This window comes from Dendrobates tinctorius, unplaced genomic scaffold, assembly GCF_039654945.1.
Source record: "Dendrobates tinctorius isolate UK_male_01 unplaced genomic scaffold, ASM3965494v1 ptg000011l, whole genome shotgun sequence".
In the NCBI taxonomy this organism is placed as follows: domain Eukaryota; kingdom Metazoa; phylum Chordata; class Amphibia; order Anura; family Dendrobatidae; genus Dendrobates; species Dendrobates tinctorius.
The window spans coordinates 48,742,660-48,763,726 of record NW_027361679.1 but is presented as its reverse complement, the minus strand read 5'-3'; the positions used below and the strand labels follow the sequence as shown (position 1 = coordinate 48,763,726).

General features: G+C 41.7%; 1 protein-coding gene across 9 annotated transcripts in view; it reads right to left on the bottom strand.

Annotated features, from left to right (window-relative positions):
- The window catches only part of SEPTIN11 (septin 11), a 141,410-nt gene that overhangs the window by 37,722 nt on the left and 82,621 nt on the right, over positions 1-21,067 (bottom strand). For all 9 annotated transcript variants that reach the window (XR_012219744.1, XM_073542032.1, XM_073541974.1 and 6 more), the window contains exon 3: positions 10,684-10,879. Coding sequence is in view for 8 of the 9 variants with exons in the window: in XM_073541974.1 (XP_073398075.1) it covers positions 10,684-10,879 (196 nt within the window). In the remaining variant the exon portion in view is untranslated. The remainder of the gene's footprint in view (positions 1-10,683; positions 10,880-21,067) is intronic.

Here is a 21,067-nt window from a genome sequence, read left to right as displayed (position 1 = left end):
TGTGGATCACAAATGTTGGGAATTACTCAGCACTGCGGTGAACACTCAACTACAGAGCTACATAATTGAGGAAACCCATTAGATGCTTCCTGGGAAGAAAGAGGAGGTTGCTAAGAATATCACTATTTATCCTAATGAGCTAATTAGAAGAAATCTGAGTAATATTGTAAAAAAAAGCACATACAGTACACGTGCTGTGTTTGGGCAAAACATGAAATAAATGAGCTGTTATCTCGCCAATCACAAAGTAATTTTAATAACAGTACTTGCTTAAAAAAGCCCTCCCAATCATTTTCGATATTAGCTAAACCTATGTAAATGTGTATAATGTAGTGAAAGTGCAGTAATGATCAGGTACCAGCGCCGCTCCGGTCCTCTTATGGGTCACATGATGGATATTCCGATTTGTCAGTTCATACTGGGGTCTATGTGTGAGCCAGCACGTCGGAAAAGCTGTCACTTGACCAAGAAGGGGACCGAAGCAGTGCTGGAAACGGGGTGATGGCGATCAGTGAGTATATTGCTGCGCTTCCACTACATTATACACATTAACACAGGTTCAGATAAAAAAAATATTTAAAGTGCTTCTATAAAATAGTGACCTCCGCCACCACTAAGATAATCCATTGGCTGAAGCAATAAAACAATAACGCTATACATTTCCAGGCATTAAAGGGAATCGGTCAGCAGGTTTTTGATTTAATCCGAGGACAGCATGAGGTAAAGGTTATAACACAGATTTTGGGGGATGTGTCACACCTCAATCCGTGTGTTGTTGTTTACTTACAGAAGGGAGCTCATGCTAGTGCGACTCCACCCCTCTTGTGATAAGCGGCTCACTATCACTAGATAACACAGTGGCTTGCAAAAGTATTCACCCTCCTTGGCATTTTTCATGTTTTGCTACCTCACAACCTAGAATTTCACAGTTTTTTTCAGGATTTGCATCAGTTCATGTAAAGAACATGCCTACAACTCTGAACATTTTGTTTTTATTGTAATGCAAACTACATATAGAACAAAATAACTAAAACTTTCAGTGTGCGTACCTACTCAACCCCCTAAAGTAGGTACTTTGTAGACCCTCCCTTTGCGGCAATCACAGCTGCAAATCGTTTTGGATAAGTTTCTATGAGCTTTCCACATCTTGCGACTGGGATTTTTGCCCATTCCTCAAGGCAAAACTGCTCCAGCTACTTCAAGTTCATTTATTTATTTTACTCGCTTATATTCCATTCCATTCCATTAATTCCACAGCGCTTTATCGACATTATCAGAACTGTCCCCATTGGGGCTCACAATCTAAATTCCCTATCAGTATGTCTTTGGAGTGTAGGAGGAAACCGGAGATCCCAGAGGAAACTCACGCAAACACGGGGAGAACATATAAACTCCTTGCAGATGGTGTCCTTGGTGATATTTGAACCCAGGACCTCAGTGCTGCAAAGCAACAGTTCTAACAGCAATCTTCAAGTCTGACCACAGATACTCAATTGGATTAAGGTCTGGGCTTTTGACTAGGCCACTCAAAAACATTTACACGTTTCTCCTTTAATCATTCGAGCGTTGCTTTAGCTGTATTCTTTGAGTCATTGTGTTGTTGGAAGATGAACCTCCATCCCAGTCTCAAATCTCTGACAGATAAACAGGCTTTGTTCAAGAATATCCCTGTATTTCGAACCACCCATCTTCTCCATAAAATCGGACAATTTTACCTGTCCCTGTTGCCAGAAAAAAATCTTCATAGTATGATGACTATGTTTCACTGTGGGGATGGCGTTTTAGGGGTGATGAGCTATGTTAGTTAGGCACCAGACATAGCGTTTACCTTGGTGGTCAGAAAGTTCAATTTTGGTCTCATCTGACCACAGCACCTTCCTCCATACATTTGGGGAGTCTCCCATATGTCTTTTCAAACTCAAAAAAAACCTTACAATTTTTATTTGTAAGTAAAGGTTTTTTTCTGCCCACTCTTCCAAAAAGGACGCCTCTATGGAGTGAACGGCTTATTGTTATCATATGGACAGATACTCCAGTCTCCGCTTGAGAACTCTGCAGCTACTTCATTGTTACCTCTGGTCTCTGTGCTGCCTCTCTGATTAATGCCCTCCTTGCCTGGGCTGAAGGTTTTGGTGGACAGCCCTCTCTTGGCAGGTTTGTTGTGGTACCATATTCTTTCCATTTGATAATAATGGATTTGATGGTGCTCCGGGGATCATCAGGGATTGGGATATCTTTTTTATAACCCAACCTGACTTGTACTTCTCAACAACTTTGTCCCTGACTTGTTTGGAGATCTCCTTGGTCTTCATGGTGTATGATTAGTGGTGCCTCTTGATTAATGGTGTTGCAGCCTCTGCGGCCTTCCAGAAAAGGTGTGTATATACTGACAGACCATGTGACACTTAAGGGCATGTCACACTAAGAGATATCGCTAGCAATATCGCTATAACTAGTGACGTTATAGCGATATTGCTAGCGATATCGCTGTGTCTGATACTTACCTACGACCCGCTCCCCCGCTGGTTATCGCTGATCGCGCGAGAACGTTCAGGACTGTTTCTCGTCGTCTGCTTCCTGCGGCGCTTCCTGCTGTGAAGACGAGCGACGCGTGGAGCCGGGCGGGTGGACGCAGGATCGCCTGGTGTGACAGGTAAGTAGCGATCCCCGTCCCCAGCGATGTCGCTAGTGAGATCTGCCTGTGTGGCAGCTCACTAGTGACCACTTAGCGATGTACCAGCGATCCTGACCGCGTCATATCGCTGGTCGGGATCGCTGGTACATCGCTAAGTGTGACAGTACCTTTAGATTGCACACGGGGTGGACTTCCTTTCACTAAGAATGTAACTTATAAAAGTTAATTGCTTGCACCAGAAATTTTGTAAGGACGTCATCGGAAAAGGGGTGAATACGTATGCACATGCCAATTTTTAGTTACGGTATTTGATCCAATAAATGTAATTTATTCCTATATTTTTCTCACTTCACCAACTTAGACTATTTAGTTCTGATGCATCACACACAAATCGAATTACAAAAATATTTAAACACTAGTTGTAGTGTACAAAATAGGTAAAAAGCCAAAGGGGGGGGGGGAATACTTTTGCAAGCCACTGTATATACCGTATACAGGGCCTGGTGTAGGTGGGAGTAGCTTTCTCAGCTCTGCTTCACGCTAAATCTAAAAACTCTGATTTTTTTTTTAGAACGGCTGCACCCAGTAATCTAAGCGATACATTGTTGGATTCAGGGTCTCTTTGCCTACATCAGGTTGCTCTCAGATGAGGTAGCAAAAACCTGATGAGAGAGTCCCGTTAATGCGATTTTACAAACCACAGATCATTTGTCATAGTCTGATAAACGGCAAAGTGTAGATAACTACTGAGTTAAATTACATTTACCATTTTTAAAAGCAGACAGCAATGTTCTATGTAAAGCCCCCGTCACACATAGCAATCTCGCTAGCGAGATCGCTGCTGAGTCACAAGCTTTGTGACGCAACAGCAATCTCACCAGCGAGATCGCTGTGTGTGACACTTCTCAGCGACCGCCCCCCTGCCGGGTATCGCTGATCGTCCTGGAATGTCTAACTGTATGTAAACCATGTGTCATTTCATGTCGGGTAGGAGAATGATTTTCCAAAATCCGGCAAATGTTTCAGCAGCTATACTGCTATGAAGAACTGTATGAATTAGAAATATATACAGTGGGGAAAAAAAGTATTTAGTCAGTCAGCAATAGTGCAAGTTCCACCACTTAAAAAGATGAGAGGCGTCTGTAATTTACATCATAGGTAGACCTCAACTATGGGAGACAAACTGAGAAAAAAAAATCCAGAAAATCACATTGTCTGGTTTTTTTTTCATTTTATTTGCATATTATGGTGGAAAATAAGTATTTGGTCAGAAACAAAATTTCATCTCAATACTTTGTGATATATCCTTTGTTGGCAATGACAGAGGTCAAACGTTTTCTGTAAGTTTTCACAAGGTTGCCACACACTGTTGTTGGTATGTTGGCCCATTCCTCCATGCAGATCTCCTCTAGAGCAGTGATGTTTTTGGCTTTTCGCTTGGCAACACGGACTTTCAACTCCCTCCAAAGGTTTTCTATAGGGTTGAGATCTGGAGACTGGCTAGGCCACTCCAGGACCTTGAAATGCTTCTTACGAAGCCACTCCTTCGTTGCCCTGGCGGTGTGCTTTGGATCATTGTCATGTTGAAAGACCCAGCCACGTTTCATCTTCAATGCCCTTGCTGATGGAAGGAGGTTTGCACTCAAAATCTCACGATACATGGCCCCATTCATTCTTTCATGTACCCGGATCAGTCGTCCTGGCCCCTTTGCAGAGAAACAGCCCCAAAGCATGATGTTTCCACCACCATGCTTTACAGTAGGTATGGTGTTTGATGGATGCAACTCAGTATTCTTTTTCCTCCAAACACGACAAGTTGTGTTTCTACCAAACAGTTCCAGTTTGGTTTCATCAGACCATAGGACATTCTCCCAAAACTCCTCTGGATCATCCAAATGCTCTCTAGCAAACTTCAGACGGGCCCGGACATGTACAGGCTTAAGCAGTGGGACACGTCTGGCACTGCAGGATCTGAGTCCATGGTGGCGTAGTGTGTTACTTATGGTAGGCCTTGTTACATTGGTCCCAGCTCTCTGCAGTTCATTCACTAGGTCCCCCCGCGTGGTTCTGGGATTTTTGCTCACCGTTCTTGTGATCATTCTGACCCCACGGGGTGGGATTTTGCGTGGAGAACCAGATCGAGGGAGATTATCAGTGGTCTTGTATGTCTTCCATTTTCTAATTATTGCTCCCACAGTTGATTTCTTCACTCCAAGCTGGTTGGCTATTGCAGATTCAGTCTTCCCAGCCTGGTGCAGGGCTACAATTTTGTTTCTGGTGTCCTTTGACAGCTCTTTGGTCTTCACCATAGTGGAGTTTGGAGTCAGACTGTTTGAGGGTGTGCACAGGTGTCTTTTTATACTGATAACAAGTTTAAACAGGTGCCATTACTACAGGTAATGAGTGGAGGAAAGAGGAGACTCTTAAAGAAGAAGTTACAGGTCTGTGAGAGCCAGAAATCTTGATTGCTTGTTTCTGACCAAATACTTATTTTCCACCATAATATGCAAATAAAATGAAAAAAAAACAGACAATGTGATTTTCTGGATTTTTTTTTCTCAGTTTGTCTCCCATAGTTGAGGTCTACCTATGATGTAAATTACAGACGCCTCTCATCTTTTTAAGTGGTGGAACTTGCACTATTGCTGACTGACTAAATACTTTTTTTCCCCACTGTATATATAAATGTGTCTATATGACATGTGTGTGTATATATATATATATATATATATATATATATATATATATATATATATATGTGTCTAGATCTATTCTTTCGTTTCTTTATTTAACCTGTCAGTGTGATTTTACTGTATTGTAAAAGAATTGCCGGCTTTTGGTAAAGGACACCGGGTGCGATTTTATCGCAAGTCACACATCTGGTCCGTTTGTCATCCGATTTTTTCTCGCCCCCATAGACTTGCATTGGCGAGTCCGATCCGAAAATCGGTGACAATCGCAGCATGCTGCGACTGTCTCGGTCCGAGGAACGGATCCGACAAAAAAACGCATGATGGGAGCAGCACCATAGAATAACATTGGGACCAATGCAATGCGATTTTTTATCGCATTGCATTCGTCCGATTTAATCGCTAGTGTGACTCCAGCCTTATACTCACCTTAGGTGCCAACATTGTTACAACGGTGTTGGTGATGGCGCTCACGGACTCAAGCGACATTGTTATGTCTCACAATCCCCGCCATCAACCAGCGCTGGCTACACTCTCCTCTCTTTCTGGCAAATCAGACATCTGGAAGAAGTCAAAACTGCGGCTTGGCCACTCACTTCCTGTTGCTTTCTGATTCGTCCGAAGGCGAGGAGAGTGAAGGTAGCGCTGGTTTACTGCAAGGATCGCGCTGACACCACTGGAACCTTAAGTGAGTATCAGCACCTGTGTACACATTGCTGTTTTCTCGAATTTTTTTCTGTGCAGTTTTTTCACAAAACCTGAAGAGTTTCTCAATACCAGCAAAGTGAATGAGAATCATGAAGTCTCATGGACACGTTGCTTATTTGTGACTTGAGATATGGAACAGATTTTTATCTGCAGCATGACAATTCTTTCAGTGTTTTGCTGCAGATTTCACTTATTTTACGCAAAATTTTTCCTGTCAAGAGATGCAGAAATTTCGGCACCAAATACCTAACATGTGCACATACCGGTGTTGTTATTTTACTGGGGACAAACATGCTAAATGAGACAAGGTTGTCCAAGCAGTGGAAAACTCCTCTAAGGTTCTGACGTGGCCAAAAAGAGAGACTCTGATTTGTTTGCACCTTATAGTCTAATGGTGGAACGCAGATTTTCACTGAATGGACTATGCAAAGAGGACAACACAAATTTCTTCTGCCTACTAGTGTTGACCAGTAGTCCTTGCTCATTTCTAACTATTGGCCCTTCGAAGATCAGCATTCCTGCAGGTTACCTAGGAGCCTTAATCGGTTAAACAAATCTCTGTCTTTTGCCTCAAAGGATTCATCATTCATTCAGCACATCTAACAATAGTCAGATCTCATCAATATTGTCATCTGTATATCCGTTTTTTCCATCCAAAAGGCATACTTTTTTATATATCAGTATCTAAAAAAAATATCAGACCAAATACAGTTTCCTATGTTACAAATTGCAATTTATCTGTAAAATTGAATGCATTACAGATGATCCATATGGAATGCGATTTATTTTGCACAGCTACAGACTTAATTGGGCGAACTTCATCCAAAATAGGGATAAGACAAATGCATGTTGTAAATTTTTCAAACACACACACACTCAGTCCTTGTAACAAAACTGTCATCTGAACAGCTCTATACAGTACAATAACTTTATGGGTCGAAGAGATGGCTGATTCTTACACAGCACATCTGAATGTGCCCGAATTGTGTAAAAACTGCCCATATGGTAAAGATCTTTTAACATGCGATGGATAATAACTTTCTTAGTGCAATAATGCATTTTCTGCTGTGTGTTTGAAGTAACCAATTAGTAATCAATTCACCATTCTTAATTTCAGTCGATACATCTATGAACTCAAATACTTGCTTGTAAAATACATATTCCTTTTATTATTGTTGAGATATTCCACAAAAAGATTCAAATTTTCTTAACTAAACAATGAATATATTATCATTGTTCCTCAAAGAGAGGTGGATAACGGTAACAAATGGATTATTATCAAAAAAGTTAAATTCTTCCATCAGCCAAAAACAGTTTAGCAATCAGCTGAAGATGAAATTATCTCTAAAAGGCAAAAGAAGTTAGTGACAGATTTCATTTATATTTTAGGCAAATGTTATTTTTATTTCAATTTAAAAATTAAGGGCACCCTTGGAAATTTGTGTGCTTAGATAACTTTGACCAAAGTTTCAGACCTTAATTAGCGTGCTGGGGCTATGGATTATTCACTATCATCATTAGGGAAAGGCTAGATGATGCAAATTTCCCAGCTTTACAAAACCCCAGCCTTCTCTAGCCTTGTGCCAATAAACAGCTGCCATGGGTTCTTCTAAGCAGCTGCCTAGCACTCTAAAAATGAGAATGCTGGAGAAGGCTATAGGAAGATAGCAAAGTGCTTTTAAGTTGCCCTATCCTCAGTTCAAAATGTAAGTTAAAAGGAACAGTAGAGGTCAAGATAAGGTCTGGAAGACCAAGCTAAATTTCAGTGAGAGCTGCTCGTAGGACTGCTAGAGAAGACAATCAGAACCCCTGTTTAACTGCAAAAGACCTCCAGAAAGATTTAGCAGACTCTGGAGTTGTGGTACATAGTTCTACTGTTTAGAGACAACTGCACAAATATAGCCTTCATGGAAGAGTCATCAGAAGAAAACCTCTTCTGCGTCCTCATCAAAAAAATTCATAGTTAGACGTATGCGAAACAACATCTAAACAAGCCTGATACATTTTGGAAATACGTCCTGTGGATGGTTGAGGGTTAAATAGAACTATTTGGCCACAATGATCAAAGGTTTGTGTGGAGAAAAAGGGCACAGAATTTCAGGAAAAGAACATCTCGACAACCATTAAGCATGGGGGTGGATCAATCATGGTTTGGGATTGTGATGCTGCCAATAACTAGGAGAACATTTCACAAGTAGAGGCAAGAATGGATTCAATTAAACAAATTCTTGATACAAACATAACACCATCTGTAAAAAAAGCTGAAGATGAAGAGGATGGCTTCTAGAAGATGGATAATGATCCTAAACACACACAAAATCCACAATAGACTACCTCAAAAGGTGCATGCTGAAGGTTTTACAATGGCCCTCACAGTCCCCTGGTCTGATCTTCACTGAAAATCTGAGGCTAGACCTCAAAATATCAGTGTATGTAAGATGACCCGGGAATCTCACATAACTGGAAGAAATTTTCAAGGATGAAAATCCCTCAAACAAGACGTGAAAGACTCTTGGCTGGCTACAAAAAGCGTTTACACGCTGTGATACTTATTAGGCACTAACTAAGCAGGGTGCCAAAACTTTTGCATCAGCCCATTTTCTTGCTTGTAATTCTTAAAATGTAAAACATGAAAATATATATTTTTTTGTCTTAAACACAAGGGAAATGTGTCATCTGTAACTTTAGGCATTTTAAAAGATAATTTCATCTTTAACTTGCTTAACTGTTCAAAATAACATTAATTATGACCAGTGATGCCAAACCTTTTACATGCCACTGTATAGCACCCCTTACCATCAAATATGAATGCATTCTGTTAGGTTGGTCACACTGACCATAGACATTAGATGGCTGTCGGCCAATAGCCATGTCAGCAGACTTTCCAATACGCAGAAGAGCTTCCTTGGATGAGCACTCCTGTGTTCTCGATCAGAAATAATATTTCAGGGAGAATAATGCGACCAGCAGTCCAAAATCGGAAATGCGCGATCAACAACTCTCCCAACCGTCAGTCGGCCACTGCCCCTGTACACATTAGAGCACTGGCTGAAAATGTCGACATCAGCAGGTGTAATCTGTATGGCGGCCTTAATATAAACTGTAAGGAGTTGCAAATGTAAATTCATATATTCTACCCTTTATTTTTTAGGGCTGGACATTGGAGCCCCTCTTAAGGTGGGTTTGCGTTAAACAATTGATCAGCTATTTGTGCATGTATAATTTAGGCTAGTTGTTACTTATATACTTATATGCATTTTCGTATATGGACATGTATTGTGTCACAATCTGATTTCAATCAATAGTCAAATCTATACTCGAACAAAAAAGATTAGTTAATTTAACCACTTAACACAATGGGTAATTGAACCATTTCTGTATTGTGCTAGTCACAGCCCAAGTGTTCCCGACAGATAATAAATGATTATGACGACTGCTATAAATAATATGGTGATGGGTGTACAGGCGGGACTGGTAATCTTTTATGCATAGCTTTGCTTTAAAGGAACATTACAGTTTCACCACAGTTTATTCTTTTTAAAATGAAAAGTTCATGTCCGGTTACACTCATAGATAGGGGTCTTGTGACGAGCCACACACCCATCCATATAAGTGGATGTCAGATGAAATACCACAGATTTCCAGAAAGTCAGGCCTCTATATCAATAACAGATTTGGCATAAGTTTCAATCACAGTCAGCTTTCCAGCACAGTAATATCGGATCTTGATGGAAATTAGTGGTGATTGGACACTTTACCAGTGTGATCTACTCACTTCTATCTACAATAGATCGTTTTACCAGGATTTCCCTTTACACAATCCACTTAAGACATCACTGAGAATCTGTGTGGTCAGCAGTCACCAGTACTGCAAGCATACGTTAGGATTATTCATGCACTTCAGTATTCTGTGGCCGCTGGACTTGGTGGCCTGAGAACTTCTTCATATCTGATAGTATCCATGGCTCTTGTTTTGATTAACCAGCTTGGCGTGACAAACATGGGAAATCTACCAGATCGCCCAATCAAAAGTAGATCCATAGATGCCATCGTAACAAAGGTGTTTCACAGGCGTTCAGCAGCCACACTGACATGACTGATGGATCGCGTCCTGCAAATTGATTTGCACCAACTCTATTTAAAGGGAAACTGATATGTCATAAAATGCTATTAACCTGCAAATATGGGGTTAATCTGCCAGTTGATAGCGTTCTAAAGCTGTGCAGCTGTGGCACTGAAAGCCTGGCTGCCGGGATGAAATTAACTGTATTCCTCCTGGCAGCCTTGGGCTTTCAGTGTTAGTAGCTTCGGTCACTGCTCAGTACATAGTGAGCGGGTGGCTGTACCTACATCCCGACACTGACATCTTGTTCAGCACTTGTGTACCGAGCCAGCTGTCAATCAGTGCCAGGGTGTGGTTACAGTATACAGTTACTGAGCGGTGACAGGAGCCACACCGACTGCACCTCTTTACTGAAAGCCGGAGGCTACTGGGAGGAATTAGGTTCATTTCGTCCCACTAGTTGGTCAATAGCATTTGGGGACATGACAAGTTCCTTTAAGATAATTTATCAGATTTACTTGCATGCAGTACTTACAGTGCAACACATCTATGGTAATAATGGTTTCTGTCTCAATTACGGTACATACCTATCATCTTTATTGATCTGATCTCCAAATCCAACGGTGTCCACTATGGTTAGCTTCAGGCGTACATTGCTTTCCTGAAGTTCGTAGCTTCTTGCTTTTAACCTCACCCCGGGCTCGCTGTGTGAAACTGGATCACTTTCAAATTTTGTGTTAAATATAGTGTCCATTAAAGTTGACTTTCCAATGCCCGTTTCACCTGAAAATAAAGAGATATGGTTATTACACAGCGTGTGACATGGCAGTGGCATTTGGCATAAAATAAACACGTGGCCAGGACTAACATGAGGGATATTTTTTTAACTAGGACGATAATTGTTATGTTGATGCTTCATTTATTCTGCAGAACTGTTTAAAGGGGTTGTGCAGTCTAAAATGGGAAGTCTGCAGTCACCCTTTGTGCAGACTTATGAAACGCCCCTGCGCACACAATGTGCGTGATGACGATTTGCCGATTTCGGAGCCGGGAATGGTAGTGATTTATGTGGTATGCATACTCCAGGGGCAGAACCCGACTGGTGGGAGCGGCCTCGTTCCATACAAGTGTGTAGCGCAAGGGAGCAGCCGTCTAGTGGGTTGGGCCATCCAGTGACAGCGTCCACTAGACGGCTTCTGCCTGGGAATATGCATAAAATATTCATCACCGCCGTTCCCGGCTCATGCACCGGTGAATCCTCACAGTGCACAGTGTGATTTAACTGTCTGTTGTGGCACAGAATGACTGCACATTTTTATTTTAAGCTGGACAACCCCTTTAAACTAATCGGATCTACAGAATAAAAGTTGATTTATCCTATCCAATGTAATCACGATCTATGCACCATATCCAACATGAATGAAGTTTATAGGTGCCCATACACCTTAGATAGCATTGGCCAAATGAGCCAAGTGCTAAGTGTTCAAGTGTTTTCAATGGAGAGTGAATAAATTGTCAGCGAAACACCTTTTGTCTACGGCATATCTCTGGGAAAAGCAAAAGGTGCACTTGAATTCAAATGGACTTTTCAATATCATTCCCCCATATCTTTTGGGGGAAAGTCAGGGTCACTATAAACATTATTTGGTCTGCAAATGGATTCAATCTAATGTGCACAGGAACCATTAGGCAAAGACCGAATGCACTGTATATTTTTAGCTGTGGATTTTGCCTGAAATGCACACGTAAATCTCCATGGGCTACGGTAAATAATTTAATCCCAGCTTTTGCAGTGGACTTTAATTTTCGTATTGCAATGGGTGAAATCCATGGAAAAATTTGTAACAATTTTACCACAAAATGAGCTTTAAGTAGATTTGAAGTTCTTCAGCATGCTTCGATTTCCGTGCAGATATTTTTTACTATGTGCAGATGGGGTCTTCAGACTGAATTGCAACAGAAATTCTGCATTGCCTGTTCTTTGTGTTACACCGACACCTCAATTAGGTATCGCCTACATTTGCTTCACTTTATTTTGAATGGCAAATTTCTCTTTGCTGAGGTGACATAAGGGCCCATAACACATCAGACTAATGTCTGTCGATCTCGCTCACCAGTCTAATGTGTAGGGGTTTTCTTTACACTCTCTACCCACAGATCATGTCAGGCAAAATAAGGATCCAGCATTTACAATTTCGGATTACCATTCCTTAAATTCTTGGTCATCAAAGATGCTTAACCCCTTAACGACCGCCGATATGCCTTTTAACGGCAGTCATTAAGGGTACATAAACCACAGCGCCGTTAATTCACGGCGCTGTGATTTAAGTAAATAGCACCCCCCAGTGTCGGATTTTCTCCGGGGTCTCGGCTGCCGGGGGTAGCCGAGACCCCAGAAAACATGAATCGGGTCGGATTTTACCGACCTCGTTTTTGCGATCGCCGTTATTAACCCTAATGGCGACCGCGAAAAAAAAAAAAAAGCCGCGATTTTCAATTAAATTTCTCTCTCCTCTGATGTGATCGCACATCAGAGGAGAGAGAAATAGGGTCTCCGATCCCCCCCTTATATTCACCGATGGTCCTGGGTCCCCTCCGGTGGTCCTGGGCTCCGTCCCGGGCTCTGGTGGGCGCCGCCATCTTGGAAAATGGCGGGCAGCTCATGCGCAGTGCGCCCGCCTGGAATCTGCCAAACGGCAGATTCCATACATTTATTTTGATCACTGTGATAAAGTATCACAGTGATCAAAATAAAAACGCACACACACACACACACTAATACATAAAAAAAAATTTTTTTTCAAATTTTTCATTAGGGCTAGGGTTAGGGTTAAAATTAGGGATAAAATTAGGGTTAGGGCTAGGGTTAGAATTAGGGTGTGTGCACACGCTGCGGATTCTGCTGCGGATCCGCAGCAGATTTTGTCCTGCGGATCCGCAGCAGTTTCTGCTGCGGTGTACAGTACTATTCTAATCTATCTAAAATGAAATCCACAGTGCACATGCTGCAGATTTTTCCGCGTGGATTTGCTGCGGTTTCAAATCCGCAGCATGTCAATTCTTTGTGCGGATTCTGCTGCAGTTTGGCACCTGCTCAAAGACAGGGTGTCAAACCGCAAGGGAAATCCGCAGGCAAAACCGCAGAAAAACGGCAGATAATCCGCAGGTCTTTTGACCTGTGGTTTTTCTCAAATCCGCGCGGAAAAATCAGCAGAGCATTACGCAGCGTGTGCACACACCCTTAGGGTTAGGGTGTGTGCACACACACTGCGGATTCTGCTGTGGATTTTTCCGCGTAGATATAGCTAAATCCGCAGGTAAATCCGCAGGTCAAATAACCTGCATTTTACCTGCGGATTGCAGATTAGCCTGCATTTTTCCCCTGCGGTTTGACACCTGTAATGGAGCAGGTGTCAAACCGCTGCAAATTCTGCATAAAGAAGTGACATGTGGCGGATTTCAAACAACAGCAAATCTGCACAGAAAAATCTGCAGTGTGTGCATTGCATTTTTCATTTTCCATAGAAAATGAAGGTACTGTACATCGCAGCAGAAACTGCTGTGGATCCGCAGGGCCAAATCCGCTGCGGATCCGCAGCAGAATCCGCAACGTGTGCACACACCTTTAGAATTAGGGTTAGGGTAAGGCTAGTTTCACACTAGCGTATGCCCGAGGTGCGGAGGGCTGCAGACTTCCTCTGTGCAGCTCCGTCCTCGGCCGCAGCTCCTCCCGTCAGCTCCGCCTACCTCGGTATGCGTACCCTATCTTTTGCTTTGGGTATGCAGGCCGTGCCGATGTATGCGGATGCCTTCGCATGTGTTGTTTTGATGGTACGGCGACCACAAAAAAATGCAACATGTTGCGTTCGACGCGGGTCGCCGCACCGCACCGTCAAAATGACGCATGCGGAGGCATCCGCATACATCGGCACAGCCTGCATACCTAATGTAAAAGATAGGGTACGCATGCCAAAGTAGGCGGAGCTTATGGGAGGAGGTGCGGCTGTGGGCGGAGCTGCATAGAGTCTGCAGCCCTCCGCACCTCGCCCGTACGCTAGTGTGAAACTAGCCTTAGAATGATTTTTTATTTTCACGGCTCTGCGTTTATAAACTTCTGTGAAGCACTTGGGGGTTCAAAGTGCTCATCACACATCTAGATAAGCTCCTTGGGGGGTCTAGTTTCCAAAATGGGGTCACTTGTGGGGGGTTCTACTGTTTAGGCACATCAGGGGCTCTGCAGATGCAACATGACGCCCCCAGAACATTCCATCAAAGTCTGCATTCCAAAATGGTGCTCCTTCCCTTCCAGGCTCTCCCATGCGCCCAAACAGTGGTTCCCTCCCACATATGGGGTATCAGCATACTCAGGACAAATTGCACAACTACTTTTGTGGTCCAATTTCTCCTGTTACCCTTGGGAAAACAAAAAATTGCAGGCTAAAAAATCATTTTTGAGGAAAAAAATGATTTTTTATTTTCACGGCTCTGCGTTTATAAACTTCTGTGAAGCACTTGGGCATTCAAAATGCTCACCACATATCTAGATAAGCTCCTTAGGGGGTCTAGTTTCCAAAATGGGGTCACTTGTGGGGGGTTTCTACTGTTTAGGCACATTCCATCTAAGTCTGCATTCAAAATGGCGCTCCTTCCCTTCCAGGCTCTCACATGCGCCCAAACAGTGGTTTCCTCCCACATATGGGGCATCAGCGTACTCGGGACCAATTGCACAACTACTTTTGTGGTCCAATTTCTCCTGTTACCCTAAGGAAAATAAAAAAATAGCGGGCTAAGAGATCATTTTTGAGAAAAAGAAAATTATTTTTTATTTTCACTGCTCTGCGTTATAAACTTCTGTGAAGCACTTGGGGGTTCAAAGTGCTCACCACACATCTAGATAAGTTCCTTATGGGGTCTAGTTTCCAAAATGGGGTCACTTGTTATGGGTTTCCAATGTTCAGGCACATCAGGGCATCTCCAAACGCGACATGGCGTCCAATCTTAATTTCAGCCAATTCTGCATTGAAAAAGTCAAACGGTGCTCCTTCCCTTCTGAGCTATGCCGTGCGCCCAAAGAGTGGTTTACTCCTACATATGTGGTATGGGCGTAATCAGGACAAATTGCACAACAATTTTGGGGGTCTAATTTCTCCTGTTATCCTTGTAAAAATAAAAATTTTGGGGCGAAAAAAATCATTTTTGTGGGAAAAAAATGATTTTTTATTTTCACGGCTCTACGTTATAAACTTCTGTGAAGAACTTGGAGGTTCAACGTGCTCACTACACATCTAGATACGTTCCTTAAGGGGTCTAGTTTCCAAAATGGGGTTACTTGTGGGGGATTTCCACTGTTTAGGCACATCAGAGGCTGTTATAAACTTCTGTGAAGCACTTGGGGGTTGCAAGTGCTCACCACACATCCAGATAAGTTCCTTAGGGAGTCTAGTTTCCAAAATGGGGTCACTTGTGGGGGGTTTCCACTGTTTAGGCACATCAGAGGCTCTCTAAATGCAACATGGCATCAGATCTCAAATCAAGCCAATTCTGCGTTGAAAAAGTCAAACGGCGCTCCTTCCGTTCCAATCCCTGCCGTGCACCCAAAAAGTGGTTTACCCCAACATATGTGGTATCGGCGTATTCAGGAGAAATTGCACAACAAATTTTTTGGTTCATTTTCTTTTCTAACACTTGTGAAAATAAAAAAAAATTGTTCTAAATTAATTTTTTTGCAAAAAAAAGTTAAATGTTAATTTTTTCCTTCCACATTGCTTCAGTTCCTGTGAAGAATGAAAAGGGTTAATAAACTTCTTGAACGTAGTTTTGAGTACCTTGAGGGGTCCAGTTTTTAGAATGGTGTCACTTTTGGGTATTTTCTGCCATGTACACCCCTCAAAATGACTTTAAATATGATGTGGTCCCTAAAAAAAATGGTTTTGTAAATTTTGTTGTAAAAATGAGAAATCGCTGCCCAAATTTTAACCCTTATATAACTTCCTAACAAAAAAAAAATTTGTTTCCAAAATTGTGCTGATGTAAAGTAGACATGTGGGAAATGTTATTTATTAAGAAATTTGCGTGACACATCTCTCTGATTTAAGGGCATAAAAATGTAAAGTTTGAAAATTGCAAAATTTTAAAAATTTGCCATATTTCGTTTTTTTTTTCATAAATAAACACAAGTCATATCGAAGAAATTTTACCACTAACATGAAGTACAATATGTGACGAAAAAACAATCTCAGAATCAGCGGGATCCGTTAAAGCGTTCCAGAGTTATAGCCTCATAAAGAGACAGTGGTCAGAATTGTAAAAATTGGCCCGGTCATTAAGCTGCAAAATGGCTCTGTCACTAAGGGGTTAAGATTACAAAGCAAATAAACTACTACATTAACCCCTTCAAGACACCTGACATATATTTACATCATATATTGTGTCCATTATTTTGATGTGAACTCGGACACTAAGTCTGCATCTTTCCCCACTCATGACAGCTGATTTAACTAGCTGTCATGTGCTTTTAACAGCCGCGGGTGGATCAGAGCGTCACCCTCGTCTGTTAACCAGTTTAAATCCCACTGTCAATCGCTGACATGGGGATTTAATACACTCCAGCCAGAAAGCGCGTGTCACATGAACGCGGAGCGCTGATGGGTTGTCATGACAGCACAGTGTCTGCAGAAGTCCCGTGCCTGTCATTACAATACTCATGTGAATGGCGGCTCATGGCCTGCGTTCATACGAAATTATGATTTCTGCTACACCTAGCAAGCCCTGCTATGTATAGCATAAGCGATCGGATGATCACAGCTTCAAGTCTTCGAAGAGGAAAGTTCAAGTCAGTAAAAAGTGAAAAAAAACTTTTAGAAATATTTAAAAAAACAAAAAAATAAAAAAAGTTTAAATCACCCCCCCATGCCGAATTGAAAATATATATACTTTTTTTTTTAAAAAAAGCACATATTTGGTATCGCCGTGTCCAGAAATGTCCGATCTATCAAAATATAATGTAAATTAATCAGATAGGTAAACGGCATTGGGCGAAAAATTGAAACACCAGAATTACGATCAAAACATTGTATCTACCCCAAAACAGTATCAATAAAAATGTGAGCTTAGGGTGCAAAAAACTAAAGCCATCACCCAGCCACATCCCAAAAAAATGGAAACAGGTCTCGGAAAATGGTGACAAACGTAAAAACTTTTTTCCACACAAATTTCGAAAAAAAATGTCACCGCTTAAATGAAAAAAAACCTAGACATGTTTGGTATCTTCACACTCGTGCAGGAATCATATTGCATGTTCAGGTTTACTATATAGTGAACATGGTAAATAAAAAAAAATAAATAAAAAAAATAATTATGGAATTGCACTTTTTACAATTTCACCGCACTTGGAATTTGTTTCCCGCTTTCCATTACACTATATGGTAAAATCAATGGGGCAATTTACACTGTGTTCCAAATTATTATGCAAAAAATATTTCCTCATATTTTCTCTAAATTACCTATATGAATTGCAGTCATTGTTATTTTCCAGTCATCTAACATTCTAGTATAATTGCAATGTTTTTGAACAAACTGCCTATGAAAACAGTATATTTTTAAAAATAAGAAACACTCAAAATGCATGTTCCAAATTATTATGCACAGCAGAGTTTTCAACCTTTTTATTTTTATTTTGAACAAAAAAATGGTCAATTGTGAAATTTTAAGTATTATCAGCTTATTACAAAATGAAATCAAACAGTTTTCAAGTCAAAACTTTATTCTTGGTGATGTTACATTTGCACATGGGACCCCTTGTTCGAAAGAAGCTTCTGAACTCTCTTGTCCATTGAATTTGTCAGTTTTTGGATATTTTGTGCTTCAATTGTTTTGCATGTGGACAGAATACCCTCCCAGAGCTGTTGCTTAGATGTGAACTGCCTCCCGCCATCATAGACACTGCTTTTGATGATGCTCCAGAGGTTCTCAATGGGGTTGAGGTCAGGGGAAGATGGTGGCCACACCATAAGTTTGTCCTCTTTTATGCCCATAGCAGCAGATGTGTTATTTGCAGCATGAGACGGTGCATTATCAAGCATGAAAATGATCTTGCTGCGGAAAGCACGGTTCTTCCTCTTGAACCATGGCAGGAAGTGCTGTTTTACAAACTCCACATAGATTATGGAGTTCATCTTTACCCCTTCAGGGATCCTAAAGGGGCCGACAATCTCTCTCCCCATGATTCCAGCCCAAAACATTACTCCACCTCCTCCTTGTTGGCGCCTTAGCCGTGTTTTCATGGGGTGTCCATCAACCAGCCATCCTCCACTCCATCCATCTGGACCATCGAGCGTTGCACGGCACTCATCGGTGAACAAAGCAGTTTGGAAGTCAGTCTTCATGTATCGTTTGACCCACTGGAGCCTTTTCTGCTTGTGTGCAGTAGTGGATAGAGGTGGTCGACAGGATGGCTTACGCACAGCTGCAAACCTCTGAAGGACCCCGCATCTTGTTGTTCGGGGGACGTTGGAGGCACCAGCAGCTTCAAAAACTTGTCTGCTGCTATGACAAGGCATTTTTGCAGCTGCTCTTTTAACCTGACACAATTGCCTGTTGGAAAGAGTCCTCAATTTTTCCTTATCAGCACGCACACGTGTGTCCTGGGAATCAGCTACATACTTCTTGATTGTGCGATGATCACGATGAAGTGTCTTGGCAATGTTGATTGTAGTCATGCCTTGACCTAAATACTCCACAATTTGTTGCTTCTCAGCAGCCGACACATCCTTTTTCTTTCCCATTTTGGCAAAAAATGTAGGCTGCTTAATAATGTGGAACAGCCTTCTTAAGCAGTCTTGCCTTTATTTGGACACACCTGCCAAACTAATTTGCACAGGTATCTGCAATTGCTTTCAGTGATATAAAGAACCCTGACACATATCACCATCAATGAGTTTAAATGACAAACAAAAAAATTCTAACCTTATCACTCCTAAACGCTTTTTGCATAATAATTTGGAACACAGTTTAAAAGTACAACTCGTCCTGCAAAAAACAAGCCCTCACATGGCCATATTGATGGAAAAATAAAAAAGTTATGGCTCTTGGAAGAAGGGGAGCAAGAAAACAAAAAGGGAAACAATGGAAAATGGCCATAGCGTCAAGGGGTTAAAGCTATCCCAGCTTTAAAATATTGCATTTCGTCACATCTAAGAAATTAACAGGCAGTAAAAGTGTCCCAGAAGTGAACTTAAAAGAGAACTTCACAATTCTGGTTTCCCAGTGTAATCTCATAAATGAGTCATCCACCACCACAAAGCCATTTGGGACTTTACACATCAACACATCATGAATCTAAACCATCAGTCATTAGATTACATATTGCAATGAACCAACCACACAAGATTTCACACACAGTAATTAGATTAAAAGAACTATTAATCAGACCTAAAAAATAATCCACCATTAAAGGGAATCTGTCACCTATTTTTAAGAAAAACGAGTTATATTATACTCACCCGGGGGGCGGCTGGTCCGGGTACAAAGGGTGTCGCGGTCCAGGTCTCCTATCTTCTAGCGATGACGTCCTCTTCTTTGCTTCCCGTCGCGGCTCCGGGCAGAGCAGTACGATTGCACCTGCGCCACGACGGGAAGCAAAGAAGATGACGTTATCGCTAGAAGATAGGAGCCGCCGGAACCGGACCACGACACCATCGGACCCAGACCAGACCGCCCCCCCCCCGGTGAGTATAATATAACTCGTTTTTCTTATCTTCAAGGTTACATTGGGGGCTTATCTACAGCATTACAGAATGAAGTAGATAAGCCCCTGATGGCAGTGGTCGCATATTATATGCAAAAAAATAGGTGACAGATTTCCTTTAAAAGGAATGCATGATCAACAAATGACCTATTGTTTAAATCAGGTTTTTGAGATCTAAATCTATTTTGGGGGACATTTTTTCAATATCACAATTTGGATTAAAAAAAATTAAAAATCTTGCAATTTTCACACTGGCCAATGGGCACATTTTAGACTCACATCCTGTCCTTTCAGAATTTTGATTCTCAGAATTGCCGCATATTTCACTCATATTAATGAATGGGGGAAAATCTGCACCAAAAATGCAAGCAAAAAAAATAAAATGCAGCAAAAAAGGGTGTTTTTCCTGATAAGAGATGCAGAAATGGTGCATAAATGTCTGTACCAAATACTTAACATGTATTTTTCAGGAGGTTTTTGCTATGTAATCTGACAGCAGCATGCTGTATGGACACAAATCCTGATTTCAGCAAGGAATCATTTTCTGGGCTGCCTGGTGCAGTTTTGGATAGAATCAGTTTACTCTGCTGTAGATGTAGCAATGGTCAAAATGCTCACACCCGTTTGGCAGCTTCCCATACACACTGTCAATTGTCAGCAGGCTGCCAATCAGTGGTGAGGGCAAGGTTATACAGATTAGACTGACTTGCCTGGTCTAGAGACCTAGTCCTTCAATTATAATCTCCTGCTGATAAAATACTAATTGTATTAAAACTACACTGCTCAAAAAAAGTAAAGGGAACACTTAAACAACAGAATATAACTCCAAGTAAATCAAACTTCTGTGAAATCAAACTGTCCACTTATGAAGCAACACTGATTGACAATCAATTTCACATGCTGTTGTGCAAATGGAATAGACAACAGATGGAAATTATTGGCAATCATCAAGACACCCTCAATAAAGGAGTGGTTCTGCAGGTGGGGACCACAGACCACATCTCAGTACCAATGCTTTCTGGCTGATGTTTTGGTCACTTTTGAATGTTGGTTGTGCTTTCACACTTGTGATAGCTTGAGACGGACTTTACAACCCACACAAATGGCTCAGGTAGTGCAGCTGATCCAGGATGGCACATCAATGCAAGCTGTGGCAAGAAGGTTTGCTGTGTCTGTCAGCGTAGTGTCCAGAGGCTGGAGGTGCTACCAGGAGACAGGCCAGTACA